This window comes from Brassica napus, chromosome A10 (assembly GCF_020379485.1).
Source record: "Brassica napus cultivar Da-Ae chromosome A10, Da-Ae, whole genome shotgun sequence".
NCBI lineage: Eukaryota > Viridiplantae > Streptophyta > Magnoliopsida > Brassicales > Brassicaceae > Brassica > Brassica napus.
The window spans coordinates 16,261,866-16,285,684 of record NC_063443.1 but is presented as its reverse complement, the minus strand read 5'-3'; the positions used below and the strand labels follow the sequence as shown (position 1 = coordinate 16,285,684).

The 23,819-nt window shown below is 38.2% G+C and overlaps 4 protein-coding genes across 5 annotated transcripts; 1 reads left to right on the top strand and 3 right to left on the bottom strand.

The window, feature by feature from the left end:
- Positions 1-3,131: 3,131 nt before the first annotated feature.
- LOC106372380 (FT-interacting protein 3-like) lies at positions 3,132-6,810 on the top strand. Of its 2 annotated transcripts, XM_048742368.1 has the most exons (3): positions 3,132-3,666; positions 3,789-4,095; positions 4,271-6,810. In XM_048742368.1, exon 3 carries the CDS (start codon positions 4,375-4,377, stop codon positions 6,682-6,684), a length of 2,310 nt encoding a protein of 769 aa, XP_048598325.1. In that variant the 5' UTR covers positions 3,132-3,666; positions 3,789-4,095; positions 4,271-4,374; the 3' UTR covers positions 6,685-6,810. The 2 variants fall into 2 exon arrangements, with proteins under 2 accessions (XP_048598325.1, XP_048598324.1); XM_048742367.1 differs by lacking the exon at positions 3,789-4,095.
- On the bottom strand, positions 6,758-9,193 carry LOC106372381 (CCR4-NOT transcription complex subunit 9). The gene is made up of 9 exons (XM_013812581.3): positions 8,917-9,193; positions 8,475-8,546; positions 8,279-8,368; positions 8,145-8,187; positions 7,844-7,950; positions 7,574-7,669; positions 7,287-7,477; positions 7,110-7,179; positions 6,758-7,029 (listed from the first exon to the last, which is right to left on the bottom strand). The coding sequence occupies exons 1-9, from the start codon at positions 9,055-9,057 to the stop codon at positions 6,955-6,957; spliced, it is 885 nt and encodes a 294-aa protein (XP_013668035.1). The 5' UTR covers positions 9,058-9,193; the 3' UTR covers positions 6,758-6,954.
- A 209-nt stretch (positions 9,194-9,402) lies between these two features.
- LOC106370788 (CLAVATA3/ESR (CLE)-related protein 40) lies at positions 9,403-12,384 on the bottom strand. Its single transcript, XM_013810776.3, has 3 exons — positions 11,453-12,384; positions 11,331-11,374; positions 9,403-11,054 (listed from the first exon to the last, which is right to left on the bottom strand). The coding sequence occupies exons 1-3, from the start codon at positions 11,550-11,552 to the stop codon at positions 10,950-10,952; spliced, it is 249 nt and encodes an 82-aa protein (XP_013666230.1). The 5' UTR covers positions 11,553-12,384; the 3' UTR covers positions 9,403-10,949.
- A 125-nt stretch (positions 12,385-12,509) lies between these two features.
- LOC106372382 (callose synthase 3-like) lies at positions 12,510-22,997 on the bottom strand. Its single transcript, XM_013812582.3, has 43 exons — positions 22,751-22,997; positions 22,431-22,675; positions 22,261-22,361; positions 22,021-22,145; positions 21,825-21,918; positions 21,633-21,743; positions 21,433-21,549; positions 21,193-21,285; positions 21,012-21,103; positions 20,676-20,802; positions 20,436-20,573; positions 20,271-20,347; positions 20,085-20,178; positions 19,762-19,890; positions 19,578-19,692; positions 19,168-19,502; positions 18,994-19,046; positions 18,845-18,905; positions 18,678-18,759; positions 18,544-18,593; positions 18,370-18,456; positions 18,158-18,295; positions 17,983-18,077; positions 17,827-17,911; positions 17,591-17,751; positions 17,339-17,462; positions 17,137-17,240; positions 16,934-17,066; positions 16,694-16,845; positions 16,320-16,429; positions 16,093-16,218; positions 15,928-15,996; positions 15,665-15,854; positions 15,431-15,581; positions 15,188-15,307; positions 14,985-15,103; positions 14,801-14,884; positions 14,614-14,726; positions 14,279-14,508; positions 13,401-14,198; positions 13,277-13,327; positions 13,020-13,205; positions 12,510-12,911 (listed from the first exon to the last, which is right to left on the bottom strand). The coding sequence occupies exons 2-43, from the start codon at positions 22,627-22,629 to the stop codon at positions 12,663-12,665; spliced, it is 5,868 nt and encodes a 1,955-aa protein (XP_013668036.2). The 5' UTR covers positions 22,630-22,675; positions 22,751-22,997; the 3' UTR covers positions 12,510-12,662.
- Between the last annotated feature and the right edge of the window lie 822 nt (positions 22,998-23,819).

The window sequence follows — 23,819 nt, the reverse complement described above, 5'->3', positions numbered from 1 at the left end:
AGTAATTAAAAATTATTTAATAGTAATTGTTTCTACAAAATGTCCTTTTTAAAAATCCTAAAGACAAAAAGATCTGTAAACTAATTTATTTAATACTAATTTCCTTTTATAAAATCCTTAGGGGTGTTATTCAATCACTGATTTTTAATCAGTTATTAATGTTTTATAATTTATCAAATTTTAAAGTTTTAAGTTGATGGATTCTATAATCTCTGCAGTAGACCTCAGATTTTGAAATAATTTATTTGTTCATAAGAATCTATAAGAGATGATTTGAAATCAATTTAAAATACAAAGAACTTTAAAATCATTGAAAGTTGAATAACACTAGATTTTAAAGACGGGATTTAAATCATTCACTGAATAATACTAGATTTTAAAATAGAATTTAGAATCATCATTTGAATAAAAGTGGACTGTGTTTAAATTTAAACTCTATTAAAATACATGATTGAATAACACCACCTAAAGAAAAGATAAATGTAAAAGATTATTTAATAGTATTTTCTCTACTTTTTCAAAAAAAAAAGTATTTATCAAATAGTTAATTTATACTTATTTCCTTTTCTAAGAAAATATAATTGTAAAAAAAATTGATAGTAAATAGTAATTGTCCTTTTCTAAAATCTCAAACATAAGAAAATTGTAAACGAGTATTTAATAGAAGCTAGGGAGCGTTTCCTTAAGGCTAGAGAGGAAAAAAAGTTGTTTTGTTTACAGCGATAAAACCCTAAAGGCCGGAATGAAACTGAAGCTCAAATGTGATTCGGATGCAACTGGTGAGAAGTGTAAACAGGCAGCAAGCTTTAGGTTGAGGAAAGGAATGAGTCAATACAACCCCATGAGTTTCGTGATGAGCGGTACACAGAGGAACTTTGTGTTGTCACCATTGTTCAGCTTTAGAGATGAAACATACAATCTGTACTTCATTGTACAAACTTGAAGAAATCAACTCCTCGTGTACATTGGGAGAAAGAAAATAAGAACAAAAGTTTTATGAAAATAGCTAAAAGGATTGTGTTTAGATGCTTAGCCTCTTAGGTGGTTTATGTTACGCAGCTATAATCTACACATGTATGTTGCACGTCATAATAGATATAGACAAAGGTTTTCTAAAATTTAGTGAAAAATTATTGCACATCTGTACTTGGTTGCATATCAAAAAACAAAACATTCTTTGAATTTTGAAAAACACTCCCAGGCACGGGAGTCGAGACGCTTCGCAGATCCATGATTTCTGGCGCCGGTGATGCGTTTTCTCGCCGGCGCTGGCCACCCTTGACAACGCTGCTTCTCTCTACCGTTATCTCTTTGTCCATTGCTCACTTCGTTCCTCTTTTGATACGAGTTCGTAACGTTATGCTCAGCGGAGGAAGGGACTCTCAACAGATCTTTTACCGGAGATAAGCACCTCGGATTCTCGTCTTCTTCACAGTCCTCACGGCGTCTCGCCGTAGCTGGTGGGTCGTCTCTCCAAAATCGAATCGAGAGGACTCTCTCGCCACTGCTGCTCTCAGGTTATCGGAGACAAGCTCCGGTGACCTCCCCTCTCCCCAAACATGTCTCGATTTAGAATATGTTCACGTTGTTGGCTCTGCTTTTCAACTGCTCTTGGAGTATAGATCTGTGGATGGTATCCATTTTCCACTTATGGGCTTTCACTATTCTTATCGATCGGATCTGGTAACATGTACATGTGTATGTGCTCTTACCCTTCGACCAGACTGGGATTCACGAAGCTCGACCACCATCTCCATGCCGTTAACATCTTGCGGTGGTGGCTGTCTCTCCTATTGCGGCGAAGAACGTGCTCTCCCTCCGACCTATACACAATCCAAAACCTTCACCGTCATTGTGCCGTTCATCTCCCAACTCGAGCTCGTTTTGGCAGATCCCAAGAACCTTCTGGTTCTGTCGGTCTCTCATCCCTCAGTGGCTCTTTCGTGGAACCTCTTCGTTTCAACTATACTCAAGCCGAGGACTCTTGAAGTTTTTGTTGTCTCGTTAGATGGTTTGAGTCTCACAAGAGTTGGGTCTAGCGTCAATTCACCTGCTCCGCTCTCAACAATTTACGCTAATCCGGCGATCGATGTAGGTGGGACTCCACTCCGACGACCAGATCTATTCCTTATAAGTTTGAGAAGACAAGCATCCTCCAGCGACATCCCTTTTCCCCACTCCATCATCCATGCCTGGCCTCCTCCACCCTTAAGACAGTTTAAACTCGGTTTAAAACGATCACCTGAAGATCCATGCCACCAACCACCGCAAACATACCTTCTATTACAACGGTTTGTAAATTTGGCGTCCGATGTAGGTGGGAATCCACTCCGGCGTCCAGTTTTGAACCATCTGTTTATGAAAATGGCGTCCGATGTAGGTGGGAATCCACTCCGGCGTCCAGCTCTGAGCCATCAAAAGCTAGTAAGGTCAGTTTTTCGGCGCACTACTCTCACCTCCTCTTCTGTTGTGGAGAGAACTTCACTACCATGTCTCCCTTCTATGATTGGAGAAAATTTATCGGTTTCTTTTCCGAGTTTTAGTTGCAGTTTACTCACCGGTTTGTTACCTTGTGGAGCGGTCCGTACGGGGCCTGAAGGTGCAATCGAGACTACTTCGGTTTTTCTCGTTGGTGAGGACTGTCTCTCAACGTCACTTGTGACTATCTCTCAGCTGTCCGACTTTGTCGTGGAAGCTTTATCGACGCATTCAAACTTGGTATTGAATTCGCTGTCAACTTCATATGAAGATTTATCATGTCTATTTTTAATTGTTATTGTAGTTCATGAATTGTCCACAAGAAGATGTTTAATTCTCTCTTGGCTTTGTAGCATTTGCATTTGAGTTTAATGAAAGTTTGTGTTTCAAAAAAAATATTGCACATCTGTAGTCGAAGTTTACTGTTTTTCAGTGTGAAACGATAAAAAAAATAGAGCCAGACTAGGCTGCAGTGGATTGATCCGTTCTGAAAGTAACTATTTACTATCAATTTTTTTTCATAAAACTTTTTTTTATCGTTTACATCACCATCCGAAATTTATGTGCACCAAATAGTAAATAGTCTGGCCCTCCACCATCCGAAAGTAAAAGAATCTGTGATGTAAATTTGATGCACATAAATAAAAATAAAAATAATAGTCAGCTGGTACCATTTAATCAAAATTTAATAGTACTAAATAAATTACAGAAATAAAATGTTTGAAAACTCTGTAAAAGTAAAACGTTGCATGTTAAAATTATGTTCGTAGACAGAAAGCATATTTCCGTGCAACGAAACAAAGCCGTGGACAAGAAAACAAACAAGTTAGACAAACATTGATTTCATATAAGTTATAACACTCAAATATTAAATGCATTAATAAGAAATAAACTAATAAAGTGAAAAACAAAACTTAAAAATTAAGAAAATTTAAAAGGTGAAAGAAGAGGTCAAAAGAGCAGAGTAGGTCCACTAAGAGCAGCAGATCTTAGCAACCCACATGTCCCCATATATTCTATTTCCCCACTGTACACTCTCTTCTCCATTCACCACCTCTCTAGGAAAGCTCACTCTCACTCTCTGCTTTGCCATCTCATTTTCAACATCTTCTTTTTCTTTTAAACTTTTCATTACAAAAAAATTGTATTTCAAAGTTAATCTCTCTATTCTTCATTAGATCCGTTGAGGTACATTACCTGACCCATGTCTTGATCTTTTTTTTTTCTTGTAACTAGTTATTATTTGTCTATTTTATATATGTGTAGTCGTAGTGTTTGGTTTGAATCAGGTAAATTGATAAATTGCTCAGGTAACAGTGAAAGTGAAGAGTGAAAGTGAAGAGTAAAAGACATGAAAACAAAACATTTCTTGTGGGGTTTACTTGTCTCTCAAAGACTAGATTCTTTTCTTGACTTACATAATGGATCTTCATGTTTACTCTTCCTTGTTTTTAAAAGTAATCGGAATTTTTTTCTTTCTAGTTTTTATACTTTTAAGCTTTGTTTAGATCAGATTTGGAGAAAACTAACACAAAAAGTTAAACACATTTGTTTAGGAATATTTTATTTACAGGGAAATGTATGTCAACATTTTTGGTGTTGGTAGCTGCTTGTTTGGTGAGAAAACTTCAACAAGAGTCCCTAAATAACATTTTAATTTTTAAATATATAAAAAAAATACTATATCTCCTTTTTTAATTTCAAGAGTATAGATCTCAACTTAGCCATTGTAGGTAAACTGTTAAAATCTCTCTGATTCATTCTTCATGTTTTATGTTGTTGTTTTTACCAGAAGGCTGTCTTAAGATAACAAAACAAAGCATCTTCCCCTGAAACTGCTTCTTATTACAAAGTACTAGGATCTCAAAAGAAACAAAGGTTCAAGATTCAGACAAGATGCAGAAACCGGGACAAAACATAGATTTTGCACTGAAGGAGACATCACCAAAGATTGGTGCAGGAGCTGTGACAGGTGACAAACTCTCATGCACTTATGACTTGGTCGAGCAGATGCATTACCTCTACGTCCAGGTCGTGAAGGCCAAAGAACTCCCAGGGAAAGACGTTACCGGTAGCTGCAATCCTTACGTGGAAGTGAAGCTAGGGAACTACAAAGGCATGACCAAGCACTTCGAGAAGAAGTCAAACCCGGAGTGGAAGCAAGTGTTCGCTTTCTCAAAAGAGAGGATCCAAGCATCAATCTTAGAGGTCGTAGTGAAAGACAAAGACGTCATGATGGACGACTTGATCGGTCGGATCATGTTCGATCTCAACGAGATTCCAAAGCGAGTTCCTCCTGATAGTCCATTAGCTCCCCAGTGGTATCGGCTTGAGGATCGTCACGGACGCAAGGTTAAAGGAGAGCTCATGTTAGCCGTTTGGATGGGGACACAAGCTGATGAAGCGTTTTGTGACGCTTGGCACTCTGACGCAGCCACGGTTGGACCTGAAGGTGTTGCTAACATCCGTTCAAAGGTTTATCTCTCGCCAAAGCTATGGTACGTGAGAGTCAACGTCATCGAGGCACAAGATTTGATACCTTACGATAAAACAAAGTTCCCTGAGGTCTACGTGAAGGCAATGATAGGGAACCAGACTCTAAGAACTCGAATCTCGCAGTCTAAAACATTGAATCCTATGTGGAATGAAGATTTAATGTTCGTTGTTGCTGAGCCATTCGAGGAGCCGTTGATTCTCGCTGTTGAAGATAGGGTAGCACCGAACAAAGATGAGACACTAGGCAAGTGTGCAGTCCCGTTGCAGCATGTACAGAGGAGGTTAGACCATAGGCCGCTTAACTCCAGGTGGTTCAATCTAGAGAAGCATATAATGGTGGACGGAGAGAAGAAGGAGATTAAATTCGCGAGCAGGATTCATCTTAGAATCTTTCTCGAAGGGGGATACCATGTTCTAGACGAATCAACTCACTACAGCAGCGACCTTAGACCAACGGCGAAACAGCTCTGGAAACCGAGCATCGGTTTGCTCGAAGTCGGGATCATCAGCGCGCACGGACTGATGCCTATGAAGAGCAAAGAAGGTAAAGGTACAACGGATGCGTATTGCGTAGCCAAGTACGGTCAGAAATGGATCAGAACGAGAACTATCGTTGACAGCTTCGCTCCCAAGTGGAACGAGCAGTACACATGGGAAGTGTTTGACACCTGCACGGTCATAACGTTCGGAGCCTTCGACAACGGACACATGCCTGGAGGAAGCGGGAAAGACATGAGGATAGGGAAAGTGAGGATCCGTCTCTCCACGTTGGAAGCCGACCGTATCTACACGCATTCGTATCCTCTTCTCGTCTTTCACCCTTCGGGGATCAAGAAAACTGGCGAGATACAGTTAGCGGTGAGGTTCACTTGCTTATCCGTCATCAACATGCTTCACATGTACTCTCAGCCGCTCCTCCCTAAAATGCATTACATTCATCCGCTATCGGTTCTCCAGCTGGATAGTTTGAGACACCAGGCGATGAACATTGTCTCCGCGAGGCTGAACCGAGCGGAGCCGCCGCTTAGGAAAGAGGTTGTTGAGTACATGCTTGATGTTGACTCGCATATGTGGAGCATGAGGAGGAGTAAGGCCAACTTCTTTAGAATCATGAATGTTCTGAGCGGTCTTGTAGCTGTTGGGAAGTGGTTTGAGCAGATATGCCACTGGAGAAACCCAATCACCACTATTCTGATTCATGTTCTTTTTATAATCTTGGTTCTTTACCCGGAACTCATCTTACCAACGGTGTTCTTGTACCTTTTCTTGATCGGGGTATGGAACTTCCGGTGGAGACCGAGGCACCCGCCGCACATGGACACGCGGTTGTCCCACGCGGACGCTGTCCACCCTGACGAGCTCGACGAAGAGTTTGACACTTTCCCTACTTCCAGATCCCCTGAGATCGTCAGGATGAGGTACGACCGGCTCAGGAGCATAGGAGGACGAGTTCAGACAGTGGTGGGCGATCTAGCTACGCAAGGAGAAAGGTTTTCATCCCTGCTGAGCTGGAGAGACCCGAGGGCAACCACACTGTTTGTGTTCTTCTGTCTCATTGCTGCTGTTGTGTTGTATGTTACACCGTTTCAGGTTGTGGCGATGCTCGCTGGGATCTATGTTCTGAGGCATCCAAGGTTCAGGTACAGGCTCCCTTCTGTGCCTCTCAATCTCTTCAGGAGGCTACCTGCAAGATCTGACTGTCTATTATAGACACATCCCTATTATCTACTACATCTGCACTATGTTTAAAACTTTCAAAAACTTGTTTGATTCAGTTTTAAAATAATTATTAATTGCAACATTCATAAGGCAGTTTGGTAATCCAAATACATATAAAATATCCAAAATATTTTGGTTATGAGTTTATAATCCTCATCTGTAAATTCTTAACCCCCTCCCCCTTTAAATTTTGGTCCAATGAATAGAAGTTTTTGCCAAGAAAATAAAAATCAGGGGTCCGATTTGATTTACAAACAAATTCTAGAGCCCTGGCGGTGGTTTAACCCTGATGTTGTGGTGCATTTGCTGCAGCCACTGCACTGCAGCTGGTTCATCCTGTTTCAAAATAAGCAACCAGATTAGCTAAAACAGTCAAAATCACAACTTTGTTTAATAAAAGAAGACAGAGTACTTACATAGAGACAGCTGGTGAAGGTGGTATCGCTTAGAAGATCCGGGAGGTAGACTCTGAGTGCAAGGCAGGCCCTGAGTTTGATAAAAAAAAAAACAACCGGATAGTGTAAGGACAAGTGTGTATATAGATTTTGTTTTTTTTTTTTGAATGAATGTGTAAAGGGATTAATTATTAGCACCTGGTGTTATCTGTCAAGCGAAGGTAACAGCGGACGATGTGCTTTAGAAGCCTAGGAGAAGGTGCTTCTGCAAGTGAAGTCACCATACTCTCCAAAACTCGACTCAGAGCAAAGAATCTATCCACACAGACGCATATGTAGCGAAGCCCTTCGTTGTCCAGCAAAATTTTCTGAATAATGAAGGTTGCAACCTGACATAAGAAAATAACAAAAACAAATCAATCTAATAAGCTGTTGCATTGCCGAAATCAAATCATAAGAAACATCTGAAAGTAGAGAAAACTCACAGTTTTTGATAACTCGCTGCCACTTTCCATTGTCTGGAGGCACAATGGGATGATTTCAGTTTCAAGAAGGAACTTGATCACTTCCCTATCCTCAACCTACCAAAACAAAAGAACAATGTTTGTTGCTAACACCAATATCACAAAAAAAATAACAATGATTCTGTGATGTCTTAACAGTCTTCACTCAAAGGTTTTAGCATGTTAAAATGGTTGATTAATTCTCAGATTATATACTTGCCAGGAGAATGTGGTTTTAATAGCTAGACATACCTTGACAAGTGCACCAATAACACCCAAGCTAGTCAAACGCAGGTACTCAAAGGGTCTCTCCTTGCTTGACGTCTTCAAGAAAGCATACAGGTACAATGGCATCTGAGCTGTAATTTTGAAAAAGCAATTTAATTAAGCTTTAAAAGCATATATTATAACCAAAAAAAATTCAGTTAAAAAGAGAGAAAAAAAAGGTGGCTATTAAAAACCAGTTTTGGTTTAGATTGAAAACATAAGATTTCCAGCAATAAATAAACAAATAAATACTAATCTTGTGATTATTCAAAAAAAAAAGTAATACCTCTAAGGAACGGCATTTTCGTTTCAGGATGAGCAGCAATACACTGGATGTCAAAAATGGAGGGTTAGAGACTTTTAAATTGCACCTAGAATAAACGCTTTGTCATTCAACCAAAAAAAAAACAAAAGACACACCTGACAAAGCGCAAGGGCATTGCAGACCCTGTTGGACTGAGCAGCAGTCAGGGTTGGAGGAGACAGGAAAGGGTAAACTGCGATGATCTCCTGAAAAAAAAAAGGAAAGAGATTGAAAATGATTAGATCTCTTAACCAATACAGAGAAAACCAGAATGAATCATTTCGACTGAAGATAAGATGAAACAAGATCTACCTGAAGGAAAGCAGCGGTAGTACCAACAGAGTGCCACAACAGCGGAGCCAACTCATCAAAGATCTCTCTTTTCTGAAAAAAAAAAATGAAAGACAAAGCAAAAACACAGGACACATATGTTATCTTATTACATAAGTAATCAGTTCATCAAACATCAAAAACGTGCAAAAACACAGGACACATATGTTTTCTTATTACAAAAGTAATCGGTTCATCAAAACATCAAAAACATGCAGCTTTGTTTAATTGCAATAAGAGTATTCGACGATCTATCCGACAAAAATCTGAAAGCATGTCCTAGATTCAACGACCAAAACAAACCTTATCTTGTAATAAAAAAAAAGTCGATTGTAAAAAACGAAAACCTAAGACGATCAGAACTCATAATCAACACCAAGCAAAAGCAAGTTCAATTACGTGGAGAGAAAACAATAAACGAGACCTTGGCAAGCTGGTGAAGAGCATTCTCCCTGAGTTCAGGGTCACAGATGTCGAGCACCAACTGCTCCACGGGAGAGAGCTTGGGATCGTTGCTGGAAGAAGAAGCCTTGGAGGAAGCGAAAGAAGGAGGAAGATTAGCCATAGCTTTCACCCGTTTCCCACGCGCCGCAAGAGAATCACTATTGAGTTGAAAGTGAAATGAGGGGGGACCACCCTTTATTTATATAACTCCAGGGGCGTGTTTCTCACGTGCCTCTCTTTCCCCGTTACGGTTTTATGTTGTTTGTCTGTTTTGTTCTATTTGGCGTTACGGCTTTTGTTTTAAATCTAAAAGCTTTCACCAACTTGGTTGAGTAACTCTTTGGTTTATATGGTTCAAATGATCACTAGCTACTGGTGAGAGAGAGAGAAAAAAATCATGCATTTGATTTAAGCAACAGAAAGAAGGTTTATTTATGTTTTCGCTCCAAAATAAACTAAATCAACGGTCATTTATAGCGCGGCAAAATAAACTACTTCAACGGTTTCTAACGGGTTTTAACGGTTTTTCAAAATATTTTTAACTGTGCATTCAATTAAAATCTTATGCATTTGATTTAAGCAAAAGAAGAAGGTTTATTTATGTTTTCGCTCCAAAATAAACTAAATCAATTGTCACTTATAACGCGATAAGATAAACTACTTCAACGGTTTCTAAAGGGTTTTAACGGTTTTTCAAAATCTTTTCAACTGTGCATTCAATTAAAATCTTATGCATTTGATTTAAGCAAAAGAAGAAGGTTTATTTATGTTTTCGCTCCAAAATAAACTAAATCAACGGTCACTTATAGCGCGGCAAGATAAACTACTTCAACGGATTTTAACGGTTTTTCAAAATCTTTTTAACTGTGCATTCAATTAAAATCTTATGTATTTGCTTTAAGCAAAAGAAGAAGGTTTATTTATGTTTTCGCTCCAAAATAAACTAAATCAACGGTCACTTATTGAGCGACAAGATAAACTACTTCAACGGTTTTTAACGGTTTCTAACGGCTTTTCAAATTCTTTTTAACTGTGCATTCAATTAAAATCCATAATTTAATTCAATCATCTTTATTTATAGCGCGACAAGATAAATTACTTCAATAGTTTCTAATAAAACTACTTTTACGGATTTTAACGGTTTTTCAAAATCTTTTTAACAGTGCATTCAGTTAAAATTTACAAATTAATTCAGTCATCTTTATAAATATCATATTGAAGTATAAAATAATGTTTCAGTTTATTTTATGGTCTCATGCCAAAATAAACTAATTCAACGATTACTTTTAACGCACTAAAATAAACTACTTCAGCGGTTTCTAATAAACTACTCTTAACAGTTTTTCAAAAAAGGTATAATATTGAAAATTTTCAACTGTACATTCAATTAAGATCTACAATATAATTAGATCTTGCTATATATCATACTTAAATACACAAGATAATGTTTTAATTTTTTGGAGATTTAAATCTATAAACTCTATAATCAGGATTATTTTTGACCAACATACAAGGTAAGCAATTCTAAGAAAAATAAATTGACCAGGATTTTAGATAAAGTATTTTATCATTTCCTACCACAAATTCCTTATCTTCTTGACTCTTGTATTTACTTCATAAATAAGAAGATAAGAGACTAATTAATGTTTGTAAATATCAAAATTAAAATTACAAAATATGGTTTGTTTAAATTAAAGTGATTTATTAATCTCATAAAGAGTTATCATTCTTATAAGTGTTTTTATCAATTGAAAAATATTATCTAAACATCCACAAATATATATATTTTTTTGGAAAGATAACATCCACAAATATTTTGGCGACAATATTTCTGAGAAGATGACAAAAACGTTTGCTACGTTCGTCATTGGATGTTACAGACTAACAAATAATCATTTTATAACAGGAAACTTAATTAACATTCGGAAAAACAAAGCCAAAAACTGGATTGTAAAACGTGTACTTACAGACTAATATGAATTATGGGAAACAAAAGATGTAAAAGCAACTAATCTATGGAGAAGCAAAGGGAATGTTGTGATGATGGAGAGGGTCGGCTCCAGTCGGAACTTTTCTTTCTTCAGCTTCACTGGCTGATCCAACATCAATCTCATGCTCCTGTTGTCACAAATTTTAACTTAATGATTATATATATATATATATATATTCATCAAAATAGAAAAGAAAATACAAAACGAATAACATATCGCTAAGTTGAATACAAATGAATATATGAAATGCAAAGCTAGCCAAAAAACAAAAGTTCATTCTTTTTTGGGTGAAAAATAAGAAAGCTTATATTCATTCCCTACACAAAAAGACGTTTATCAATTATGTTTACCACAACTTGTAGACTACAAGAAAAATGATATCATAAGGTATAGAATGGCTTACCTTTTTCATGGCATTCATATCTTCTGTTTCTGCTAACCAGAACACTAAAAAAAAAGAAATAGATGAGTCATTGAGAAGCAAGGATCGAGAAAAGATTTGAAAGATTCTTGAGACCGACTTACATTTTGTAGAAGAAGAGTGAGCAAGTGGACACTGAAGAAGGAAGACGGAGAGGAAGATGAATGTGATAAAAACGCTTCCTTTGTATCTCATCGTAATCATTTTCAAAAAATGAAAAACTTCACTTGTGGAAGCAAGGAGTGACGAGTGACGATGACGAGAGGTGTCGTCTAATAAGGTTAAAGTTACGATTTTAACCCTCCTTTTACAGCTTGGAAGCCTTGGATATGGATTGGATGGGCAAATCCGTCATTTCGCTTATTTTAATTTCGTATAGGCCGAGCTTTATAATCTGTACGGACACACATTACCGTTTACAGGCTGGAACGAATCAGACAAATATCATCCTCGTACAGATGCGCGGAGCTACTAATAAAGTGCCACCTCGCTGTCTACGTGGAGCTATTTTAATAATTTAAATAGAAAACCGCATACAGTTATAAGGCTAATGGGCTTTATTTGGACCCATTTCTGAGAGAGTTGGGCTTACAATAAAAAAACAAATAAACAAAGGGCGTGAAACGACGTAGTATCTATCCTTAGGGAAAGAGACTGACTATCAAACTATTTTAGAACATTGATCAAACACAAGGATGGATTTATAAAGCAGGTGGATCATCTGATAATATGATGGATGCCATATCTATTCGCAAAAGTCTATCACTTTTACATGCCGAATGTGAAGCGTTGATATGGGCGATGGAGTGTATGAAGACCCTACGAATCTCAGAAGTGGTGTTTGCAACTGACTGCTCTCAACTGGTGAAGATGATGTCTACACCAACAGAATGACCGACATTCACTACACATATGGAAGAGTTTCTGCGATGTAAGAAATTTTTTCATCCCTTTACTATTCACCATATTCCGAGGACACAGAACACAATGACGGACAAACTAGCACGAGGTGTTAGAAATCAACCTGCAGCTATGGTTTATGTTGATTCGATTCTCCCGAAATGGCTCTTAGATCAGGAATTTACTTAGTTTCTCTCTAGCCTTTTGTTGTGAAAAAAAAAAAAAAAAAAAAAAACAAAATGGTCTTGGTAGACAAACTAATGAGTCGTTGAAGAGTAGATTTTTCCTTGGTTAAAAGTTAAAACATACTACATTGCTTTTACGGTACGATTCTCTACTTGTACCGACAACAACAACAACAACTAAAGATAAACTAGACATCCCTGCATTACAGTGAAGTGGAGAACAAATGCTTCACTCCTTGTTTCGAGAAGAACGATCCTTCCTATGCCCTCCAAGGATACGAGAGATCTGAAGACCTCTACTAAACGCTTGATTGAAGAGCATACGCGTCTGAAACTCGGACACAAAAGGAAACCAAGCCAAGAACGCCACCGGCGTGAACAGCAGCAGCCCCATCACTATCTCATATCCACGAGCTAGTGTCCTCACTGATCCCCAGAACCCTGCTCTATGCACCACTGGCTTACATGCTTGCGCTATCTGCAAACACAACACAAACACAACACACAACATTTCATTTCATTTCATCATCATAAGACTCCAAACAAGAATGTTTTCTTTTTCCTTTTCTCCTTTTGTTTTACTTACCAAGAGCATTCCCCAGCCTGTAGGCATAAACGCAAGGATGCACACAATAATATCTTGAATCGTCATGTGAGCAAGTGTGATTAATATCACAATGATTGCGATAAATGTCATGAATATTAGCCCCTTTATTAACCGGAACATCAGCTGGAAACTCGCACTGAACTTCCTCCTTCCAACCGATATAGTCTGAGAAACAAACCAAGCAACATAAGACTAGTGAATTAAAACAAAAGAAGTATTGTATCAAGTAAACAAACCTTCATCACAAACAATATCAAGAAAATCACCAGCCACGACACTCCATAAACCTGAATCAAGAAGATAATAAGTGACTGAACCAAACAAACCAACATTGAGAGAGCTTTAAAGAACGTTACATACCAGAAAGTTTTTAGTCCTCTCAGTGATTGTGAGATGATAAACAAGACCGTACTGATAGATAAAGAACCGCAGAGACAACAAAATCTCAACAACTATGCCACGCTTTCCCGAATGTCTAAGATGCTCTTGCTCTTCCTCCCACCAAGACTCCCAGCTCTTCTCCGCCGGTACACCAATCCCACCAATGTTGTTTATCCACTTGTTCCAATCAGTCCAATCATCAACAATCTTCTGCCACTCAAAACCAGACGGATTGAACAGGAACGGAGCAAAGAGCCAAGTTCCCACCATGAACCACATAGATATGGTGATCAGAAGATACGCAAGGACACCTCTGTAAGCACTTCCGAAGATTTGGTACACAACGAGCAGCAGCATCATCTCAAGCCCTTTTACAAAATGGCTTCTGGAATAGAGTCTGTAGTTATCAGCGAACTTGGCGTGGAAGACGACGAACCCTCTGCCTGTGGACCTGTACTTGGCACCTCCGTGGAGTAGAGTCCTTCCGTAGTAGTGAGTCTTAGTGCCAAGAGAGAATGTGAAGAACACTGGCGCTAACTGAAGCTGCATCAGCACAAACTCACTCAATGCAGTCCTGAAACCCCTCTCTAGTCCAATCTCCATAAGCATGGGTAAAGCCATGAGGAAACCAATCTGAACAAAGGACTGTGAAGCGAGAGCTATCTGCAAAGGCGTATTGTCTCGGATTCCCTTTTGTGTGCTTAGTCCTTGCTCGAGCCCACTCAAGACAAGATAGAGACGTCCATAAAGGAAGATATAGACGGTGAGAACAGTAATCTGTGAAAAACAGTAGGAAAAAATGAATCAGATGTTTGCTCTAGTTGTGTGATAAAAAAGACAGAAGTTAAAAACATTACCAGGGTGCTGAAGTAAAAGCCAACGGTGGTGAAGTAACACGACATCATTCGGAAAAAGTCGAAACGGTGTCCAAGCCTGTAAATGTCACGGCTCAATGTTTGCTCTCCGTTTCCGTTAGCAATCTTGGCCTCAAACATCGAGATCTGATTTAGACCGACATCTCTTCCTTTACCGACTTGTATGTATTCATGATGAGTAACGTTTCCTTCACGAAGCGTAGAATTGAACCCTGCTCAAATACCAAAACACTAGCACTTCATCAGCAAAGGACAACACGAAAGCCAGCCAGCCAGTGGAAGAAAGAGATACGTCTCTGCAAGAGTTAGAATATGACCTGCAAATATATCTTCACTGAGGTTGATTACTTTGGATGCTTTGCTAACACCACCTCTTGTTAGATGAAACAGTCTATCAAACACATCTGGGTGACCATAATGGAAACGGACCCTATAAAATACCAACGTTTTTGATTAAAATCACGTGTAATAATCACTACAGTAGATATCAGTAAGTACATTTACCTCAAAGGATTTGCGAGTAATCTCTGACCAATGGTGACAAAACTAGTCTCTTGATTTGACATGAACCAAGCAAGGGAGGAAACGCTGCAAAGTGTTAACACCAAATGTTGTTAACAATAGCTAAATTTCAGAGCTAACGTAAAAAAATTTTAATTAAATAAATGGAAATGCAAAAAGTACTCACGATCCAGTAAATATATGTTCCCTGAGACCAAGAATGGATGGATGCCTCACACCATCATGCTTTGTAAGAAATTCTTGAAGCAAATTCCTCATCTTTAATGCTTCTTCCATGTAATTATCCTGGCATCATAGGGAACTTAATATCAACTTGAAGCGGTGAGATAAGTATAAGGCTGAGTATAAAAGAAAAAGTGCATCCATTACCTGATTCATATCGATTGTCTGTAAACCTTCTCCACGAGAGAAAATAATAGCATGGTTTTGGTTTTCTGGCTTTCCCTCTCCAAGAATAGCAGGTCCAGGAAGCTTAATCCTATAGATAACCTACAAGGCAAAGATGTTTTTAATACACACATCCATGAAAGAATCAAGACAACATCAGATAGCATATCTAAGTAAAAGGAAGAGATGTTTTTAATCCACATATGTTGGACTCCATTGCATTACCTGGTCCAGATTTTGTGCTAGGCTGGAATGATCAGTTGACTTAGGGACCTTAACCAACACAGAATAATACACTTTCTGGTTCCCTTTCTTTGACGTGTCTTTCACTGTTTCTTCGACCTCATCAATGTAAGCAACACGGAGTGAAGGGTATCTGCCAATTGTAATAAGGAAAGCCATAAGTTTCAAACAAGTTTTTTTAAGGAAAAAAAAACAAAATAGGATAATTCTGTACACCTTGTCATAAGCCTCAATATATCCTGTGCACGCTGATCACCGGATCGTTTATGAATACCATACTGTTGACATGAAACAACATATGTAAACTTCATGTCAGCAACAGCTTGGCACTGTGCCCACAATGATCTTTCCCCTCTTGAAGTGTCCTCTGAGTTTAGTTCTACAGCCTTGTAGCCTTCCATCAAATCTGGAGAAGCAAATTTCAGAATGAGTCGAACATCAACAAGCAGTTGTGGAATATAAGATTAATGAAAGAACACCTTCGTGCATAGCCATGTCAAGGAACGCCTGGAGCTCCAATGCTTTGCGATAGTACATCATTCCTCTAACTGCAATCATAATCAAAAGATTAACAAAAAAACAAAAAATGTAATGTATCCATCTAATCTTATTTCACTGGAAGGCAAATTGCCAAAAGAGTATACCAGTTCTTGTCAAAGTCTGCCCTCTATATGAAGCCCATAAACGAAGTTCCTCCTCTAAGTCAACAGACTCTTTAATTTCCTCTTCACTGTAGCACTTCACCCGCTCAAGAAAATTGTTCCATTCATCTAGAGATAAAGAAGAAGGTCAGGTCCAAGACGTGATACAGGAAAAAGTTTCCATTCATCTAATAAAGCTATAACTTTAACAGAATTTAAACAAAATTAACCTGGAAATATTTTTTGTAGGTAAAAGAGGATCGAGACACCATCTTCATTTGGTGTGTCCAGGTCATGCATGGAAAAGAGGACCTCTTCAGTGTAATATGGAGTCAAAACACTACAACAAGAATAATAAGGAGAAAACAAATCAGCCAGTTTGGTAAAAAAAACCTCAAAAAAAGCAAAATATATAAACAACAAACAACCCAAATAGTTCAGTTATAAAAAAAAATGTCCTTCGGAATTATGTACATCATTATAGAACAGTTATTTCGCGACAATTTTGAGGAAACTGTCTACTTTACACAATATGTTTAACTGGAAATTTAGGAGAAGTAAATCTTCAAGATAAATGATATAAAAGGACAAGAAAAGGGCTTACGAAAATGATAGCATGTTGCGAACTTTCGGTGCTGCAGGCATGTCCATGAACAATGAATTTGAGAAGAAAGAGATACGCCTTCTTGCTTCCAAGTTAGAGGGGACATCCATAGCAGACTCTTTAGTAGTCAGCAACAGATGCAGCCGTTTGATCTGTACATACAGGCATTATAAATTTTTTAGCACATATAATAAGAAGACTGAAGGAATATAGCTTATATATAACCTAATCTGGCATAACCTTTTCTTTCCAAGCTTCTGTTACTGGTTCAATTGGAAATCTAATGGCACCTGAAGATGCAAACAGCTGATATTGTTGTTCGAGAGGGACCATTCCCCCATGCCAAGCGCCACCCTGACTCGAATCCACCAAGCTACAGAGGCAACTGGATATAAGATTTTGATGTTCATATAAGAAATATATTGCCCAAGAAACTTGCCAACCTCGATATATTGTAATCCTCCATCATAATGTCTCGTGTTACAACTTCCAGCATGTCTTGGAAGAGAATTACAACATGATCTCTATCCTCCACATTATTGTCTAGCTACATGGGATAAGAAAACAAAGATATTGGATCAAATGTCAAATAAATGAATAAAAAGACGAACTAAAAAAGAAACAGTACCACTGGAAGAAAATTACCAAATATTTGATCAGCTTGACAAAGTGGTCATAGAGGCTAGGAAGAGCACTCATCCTGTACTCTTGAATCAAAGCAGCTGTGTCTATATGTTTGTCAACCTCGGAAAAGATAATCTCTATCACCCTGAAACACAGAGACATATGTTAGCCATAAGACTGTGGCTGTTGCTATTATCAAATTCAAATGTCGATATGTAAGAAACAAAGGCAAGTACTCCAACGCTATGATTCGAACAATTTAACCCAACTTACTCTTTTTCACGGTTTCCCTGAACCAAGAAATTTATGATGTTCTTGAATGAAGCATAGCACTCACGGACGGCACATTTCATATAAGAGTCACTCTCAATCCTCTTCATGAGCTCTCTGTCCTTCCCATTACTGTCTTTTGCCATATCCAATGCTATTGGAATCTACGGTTAAAATAAATAAATCAGAGAATCTTAACGAATACTAAAGAATATATTCCAATGTGTGTGAGAACAAACCTTGCTAGCCAATAAGAACGGAGGCCACTGTATTAGATCCAAATCACGGTCAGCCCAATATGGAACAAGCAACAGATCCATCTCCCTAAGAAAAGTCCAAAATGTTGAGTTCCACATAGTTTCTTTAAACGAGGTATATGTGGCATACAAATTTACCTATCACTTATAAGATCCTCCTCTCTAAAACTACTGATTATAGTGTTCCACAACTGCGCAAATCTTGCAGCCTCTTTCTCTTTGTTAACAGGTACCTGAAGTGAACATTCAGTACACACAATTAGTGAGAAGAAACGTTTATGTTAGCAGTTCACTCGGTTTAAGTTCAACTAACCTTATCCTCTGTAAAGTTATGAGATAAAGTTGCCCTTAATCCCTTCTTCCTTTGCTGGTTTCCATCAGGGATTAAGCGGTCATTGAAAGCTCCAGGCAGTGATTCAAACCGTGATCTAAGCATTCCCAGTGTCCGAATCTGTAACAATTAAATAAGGTAAGGATAAATGGATCATCAATGACAATGAAAAGGGAAACCTCAAGTTCAAATACCTCTCCAAGGCGGCGGAATGCACCGTATATACCTCCAAATATTGTGGAATATATAGCATACCAAATCTGGCTATCCATAAAGTACACCTACAGCACAACAGACCCAGGATCAAAATTAGCAACAGCTCAGAGTATGGGAAGGCGTGGAAACATGCTTGACATGACCAGGTTTACCAGAATAATAGGGGCCCAGAGGGCAATGACGACACCAATATTGTTTTTGGCTGCACAAATAAAAAACGAAATGTGAAAATAAGTAATATATATTTATACCAGTAGCCATGTAGAGTATGTGAAAAGTGCATTACCACGAGGAAAGAACTCATGCCACTGAAAGTTAGTCACACGCGCCCTCATGATGGCTTGTGTTGGAGCAACTAAAGGCTTGATCTGTGAGCGATTCCAGTTTATCAGACTCCAATAATTGTCTCAGATTATGCAGTTAATGGTAGAACTAGATATAAGAAACATGTACCTCAATGTAGTAACTGAACGCCAGTTTCGTTGCAATAAGCGACACCCAGAACATGGTATATCTACGAAAGGAAAAGGTATTAAGACATAAGTAAACTGAGGACTAAGGCTTGCACCAGTAACTATATGGGTCACAAACATAGTCCTTACTTCAAGAGGGCAAACGCACCCTCATGCATTCCTCTGCCAACATAGAGTCTAGGCTGTAAGGTGAAATAAAATACAGTTATTCATGGTCACATCAGCTATAATACAAATTACTAGCTGATGATAAAATTTCATTACTTATACAAAAGCACATAATCTGAGTGAATAGAGGAATACCTGAGACCACCACATCATCAGCATAACAATTCTGAAGTTGGCCCTCTCAAGAAACCGACGTAGCATAGGGAACATAAACAGTACGGCTGCAAGCATATTAGGCGCCAGATAGAAAACCACAGCAATTATAAACAGTGAAGGCGAGTGCATGGCACTCCCAAACCAACTCTTGATAGTTCTGGCAAACGCTGGAGGGTCTTTCCAGCTGTAAGCGTAAGTAACAGGCAGAATAATAACCCATGCTGCAGCAGATATCACTTTCAGGATGTATCTTAGTTTAACATGCAGCGACATGCTTCGATGAGCTTTGAAATTAAGGATCACATCAAGAGTAGCTGCACAAATGGTTTCAGTAGATTAGGGTTTATTCACTTAACTTATGAAAGTATTGAACACTGACATAGACCAACCTTGTCCAAGCTTCATTATTGCAGCTGTGATAAACACACTCAGAACTTTCTTGAATACACCAGCGTCAAAGACCGAACTTGGTTCTCCGCCATCCCAAGCCATAATGATCATCGCCTTCCAAATTTTATCATTGTGAGAATATGCATAAAGAGGGACAGTGACACTTAGGGAGAGTAATAATACCTGAAGGCACAGAATATAGAAGCTCCACATTCGATCGAAACTTCTGAAGACATGCCAGAAGGAACGAATCTCAACAAAATTAACTTTCCCCACCCATCTATCCCTAGCAACAGCAGGCTTGCTGTTATCCTGAGATATATAGTAACAAACACTAGAAATTAGAGTTCCCAGAATCGAACAAGAGGTTTAATATGTGGTAGTCATTATCTGATAGACCAACTTCAGCATCAAAAGTTACACTAATTGGAAACTAAAACTGTGTAGCAAACTCCAGGGGGGAAAAAGGTATAGAAGAACAGAGAAGATGTGTAGTTATTTTTTACCCCATCTTTTTCTATATTGGTCTCCTCAACAGGCGGATAAAAGAAATCAGCATCAGCTCGCATTGGCCAACCTAATCGGAAACAATCAACTGACCTGCAATGTAGAAAACCATATGTAACTTATCACAAAAACCCACTAATGAGGACTGCTACAATTGTGTTAAATCAGGTAGATAGATAAATCACCAAAAGTATTCATTCAAATCATCATAGTTCCTCCACTGAGAGTGCTTGGACTTCCCTTTCTTGCTCCTTTGTGCCTCCTGTGAATGGTTTGATTACGTAAGTAAAAATGTAACAAGCAAGAAAAATCTGTAAGCAAAAGAAAAAAAAGAAAAATTTAAGCCATACCATGGCAATCACTTCATAAATAGGTGTCACAACTTTCCTCAAGAATGCATCTTCCTCCCCTCCATAAGCTGGCTTCACATTTTCCCCAGTCATGGGACTAACATTCCCAGCCAGCATACCATAGAGTTCAAATGCCATCTGCAAAACCATGGTATAGCAGTAAGTAAGAATAATAATAAAGCATAATATAATCATCACTCACGGACAAGTGCAAAAAAGATAGGAACCAGAGAAACATACATGATGATAAATGTAGCAGAGACACTCTGGCATGAATCTCAAGTTCGCCGCTTCACCCCAGATTAGAAGATATAGGGCCATATACAATAGCTTGCGCTGTTGCATTTCCTGCTGTATAGTTGGCAACCTACAAGCAGATAATACAATGAAACATGTTTTTCAAAAGATTCTCCGCACCAGAGCTTGCATAAACCTCTTGTTGCATCTGAATATAATCTTTCCTTCTACCAGTAACATACCATTTGCACTTTTCTTTTCATTTTCAAAATTTTTAGCTACTCCTACGGTCCAACCTAACCATAGAGAATCAAGTAAAGATGTCTAAGACTCCCTTACCAAAGACTACTCTTTCGACCAAGGTATTTGCACCATTTCTTATAGTTCTTGAAGAGCTTCTTCATCACATCTGTCAGTGCTTGATCATCTAACTGTAGTTATGATAAAAAAAAAAAGGGAGGATAACTTAAAAGTACATTTACGAAATATTATAACAAAATTGTAAAATGAAGACGCAAACCTTTGGCTGCTGATCAGGCTTAGGAAATTGTCTTATATGCACATTAGCAAGTAACAAGATCAGGTGCTCCCTTTGATTAGCCACATTGTCTTTCTGCATAACCATAAAATACAGATGAAATACGCATGCTAGCAAGTAACAAAGTTCTCTGAAGTTTAGCCGCATTGTCTATCTGAGAAACCATTCACGAATTTAAAGATTACTCTAGACTAAAGTTGGTTTGAGAACTGGCAAAATTACCTGAAATCCAAACATTTCTTGAAGCCAATCAAGCATGTCTTCATCTTTCTTTTTCTTGTGACCTTCAGGCCAAGGAAGACCTCTAGTGTTGCGAAGACCGAGAACAGCAGCTTGGATCTGCAATAAGGATTAACATTACCCACCGATAACATGTTACAGATGTAGAACAGCGCCCACAGTGGAATGACAAGCCGACTAACCTCAGGATATCTCATAATCGCTTGATTTGCACTGTCAGGATCGAGAGGTAGGATGTTATAGTGGACATACAACTGTGTCTTTTCTGCAACCTTATCTTGAGCTTCCAAAATCTGGAAACAACAACAAACATCATTGTAGCGTTGCACAGGAGATGGGAAAAAAAGATAAATGTATCAAAGAGAAAACATTACCTCTCGGTCAACCTCAATAGACTGTGTGAGATTAACAGCCTTTAACACCTCAAACAAAACATTAGCAGTTTGGTATGCCTTTGTCAGCTGAGCACTGAGAATTAACACCAAGTAAACCCATCAGTTAATGAATTTGATGCTCTCAAAACAGTGAGAGAACACTAATTGACATTTTGAAGTAAGTTTAGACACAAACCGGTCGGCCTTATCAGCAGCATTTTGCAAAGCTTGAATATACTTCTTATAGTAATGTTGATAAAAGCTCTGCATCTCACGGGCATCACTTTTCTTAACCCTGCCCATCAGTGTAGGATCATGCTCCTGCCCAAAAAAATTAAAGAAAAAGGTAAGAGCACATTGAGTTTAAAACAAAGAGATCTTCCTAAATCTGACACAAGCACAAGCTAAGCAGGGCTATTTTGAAGTAAAGTCTCACTCTTTCAAGACGCTGTAAGAGTGCAGTCTTAAACTGCCGAACACCTCTTCCACTTGAGGTGGGATCCAGCCTGTGAGCTTTCTCGAACGCATAGAACCGACCTAAGAAGAGAGAGCAAGATATAAATCCACAAACCACAAGCCAAAATAACATGAAGGGCAAGTGCTTACAGAGATAAGCAACTCTAGGGTTGCTAGATTCAACCTCATTAGCAACACGGAGAATAGGGGCAATCTCAACAAGGGATGAGGGAACGACTTCACTATCGAATGATTCACCGAGGTTACCAACGGTCTGAGTCCGCATGATCCGTCGCTGCTGAGGCTGGGACGGTCCTTGGTCAGGACCACCACCTCTCGAAGCCGACATTGCTCCTAACCCTTAAACCTCCAGGATAAAGCGGTAATAAATGTTCCTATTTGAACACAAAAACACCACATTAGTAACGAGAGTAAGAAAGAGCAGGGATGCGACATTGAAAGAAACATACAGAGATAGAGATCCGGAAGAAACCCTAACAATGGAGGAGGAGCAGAGAGGAAGAAAGAGAAGAAGCGCAACTTTCTAAGCTACTTAGCTGCTAAGGCCATCTCCAATGGGACTGCAAAATACTATTTTAGTGTGATTTTTACACCAAATCCTCTCCAATGGAACTGCAAAAATCACACTATTTTAGTGTAACACTAAAATTTGACACCAAATTTGGTGTGACACTATTCACCACACTAAAACACTATTCATCTCACTAAAACACTATTCACTTATTTTATTACTAAAACATTCAATTAAATAAATGATAAATAAAAAACTTAATACATATAATATTATAAAATAGTTTTAGTGTAAAATTTAGTGTTATGGTTGGAGAAGACATTGGTTTTAGTGTTGAAATTACACTAAAATAGTGTGGTTTTGACACTAAAATAGAGTTAATGGTTGGAGATGCCCTAAGTACGCAAAGTGAGTGAGAGAGACTATGAATAAATGTGTTTTGTTTTGTTTTTTCATTTTATTTAGCACCGCTTAAATGCAATTTTTTTTTTTAAAATAAAAATTAGAAAGGAAACTTTGGAAGTTCGCGTCTTAAAGAGGCTCTTTTTGTCATTTAATTACAGTAGAACCACATGTTTGAACCTCGGTCGTGGGGGTATTTTTGTAAGATTACTTGAAATTTCAAAAAAAACTTCAGAGATTCCGATTAAAAGTATTATTATAATAATAACCGTTTTCAAAAAACTTGAATGGCTTCTTTGACCTCGTCAATTGCATTTCAATCTTCTTTTACCGTTTCGCAATTTTCTTAACGTTAACAATATTCTTCTCTGTTTTCGTCGACAAATATCTTTACCGTCTGGTTAAAAAATGCTGGAACTGATTTTTAGAGAAAAACTTTGGTTCTTGTCGGAAAATAAAATAAAAAATAATGGTGAAAGGCCCATAAGTAAGATAATGGGCTTATAAAAAAGTTATTGGCCCATATGCTGAAAGAGGTGTAATTGCAGATATTGTGTTTCCAAAAAAAAAAAATTCCTTTCTTTGATGGAAGAGTTGTTTTCATA

Coding starts and splice junctions, on each gene's coding strand:
- LOC106370788 (XM_013810776.3), bottom strand. CDS start 11,552: ATGATTACGATGAGATACAAAGGAAGCGTTTTTATCACATTCATCTTC. Junction 11,375..11,452: donor TCACTCTTCTTCTACAAAAT/GTAAGTCGGTCT, acceptor CTTTTTTTTTAG/TGTTCTGGTTAGCAGAAACA. Junction 11,055..11,330: donor ATATGAATGCCATGAAAAAG/GTAAGCCATTCT, acceptor TTGTGACAACAG/GAGCATGAGATTGATGTTGG.
- LOC106372380 (XM_048742367.1), top strand. CDS start 4,375: ATGCAGAAACCGGGACAAAACATAGATTTTGCACTGAAGGAGACATCA.
- LOC106372381 (XM_013812581.3), bottom strand. CDS start 9,057: ATGGCTAATCTTCCTCCTTCTTTCGCTTCCTCCAAGGCTTCTTCTTCC. Junction 8,547..8,916: donor CTCTTCACCAGCTTGCCAAG/GTCTCGTTTATT, acceptor TTTTTTTTTCAG/AAAAGAGAGATCTTTGATGA. Junction 7,478..7,573: donor GCAGCGAGTTATCAAAAACT/GTGAGTTTTCTC, acceptor TTCTTATGTCAG/GTTGCAACCTTCATTATTCA.
- LOC106372382 (XM_013812582.3), bottom strand. CDS start 22,629: ATGTCGGCTTCGAGAGGTGGTGGTCCTGACCAAGGACCGTCCCAGCCT. Junction 17,241..17,338: donor TCAAGCTGATCAAATATTTG/GTAATTTTCTTC, acceptor TATCCCATGTAG/CTAGACAATAATGTGGAGGA. Junction 16,846..16,933: donor CAGAAGCTTGGAAAGAAAAG/GTTATGCCAGAT, acceptor CTGTATGTACAG/ATCAAACGGCTGCATCTGTT.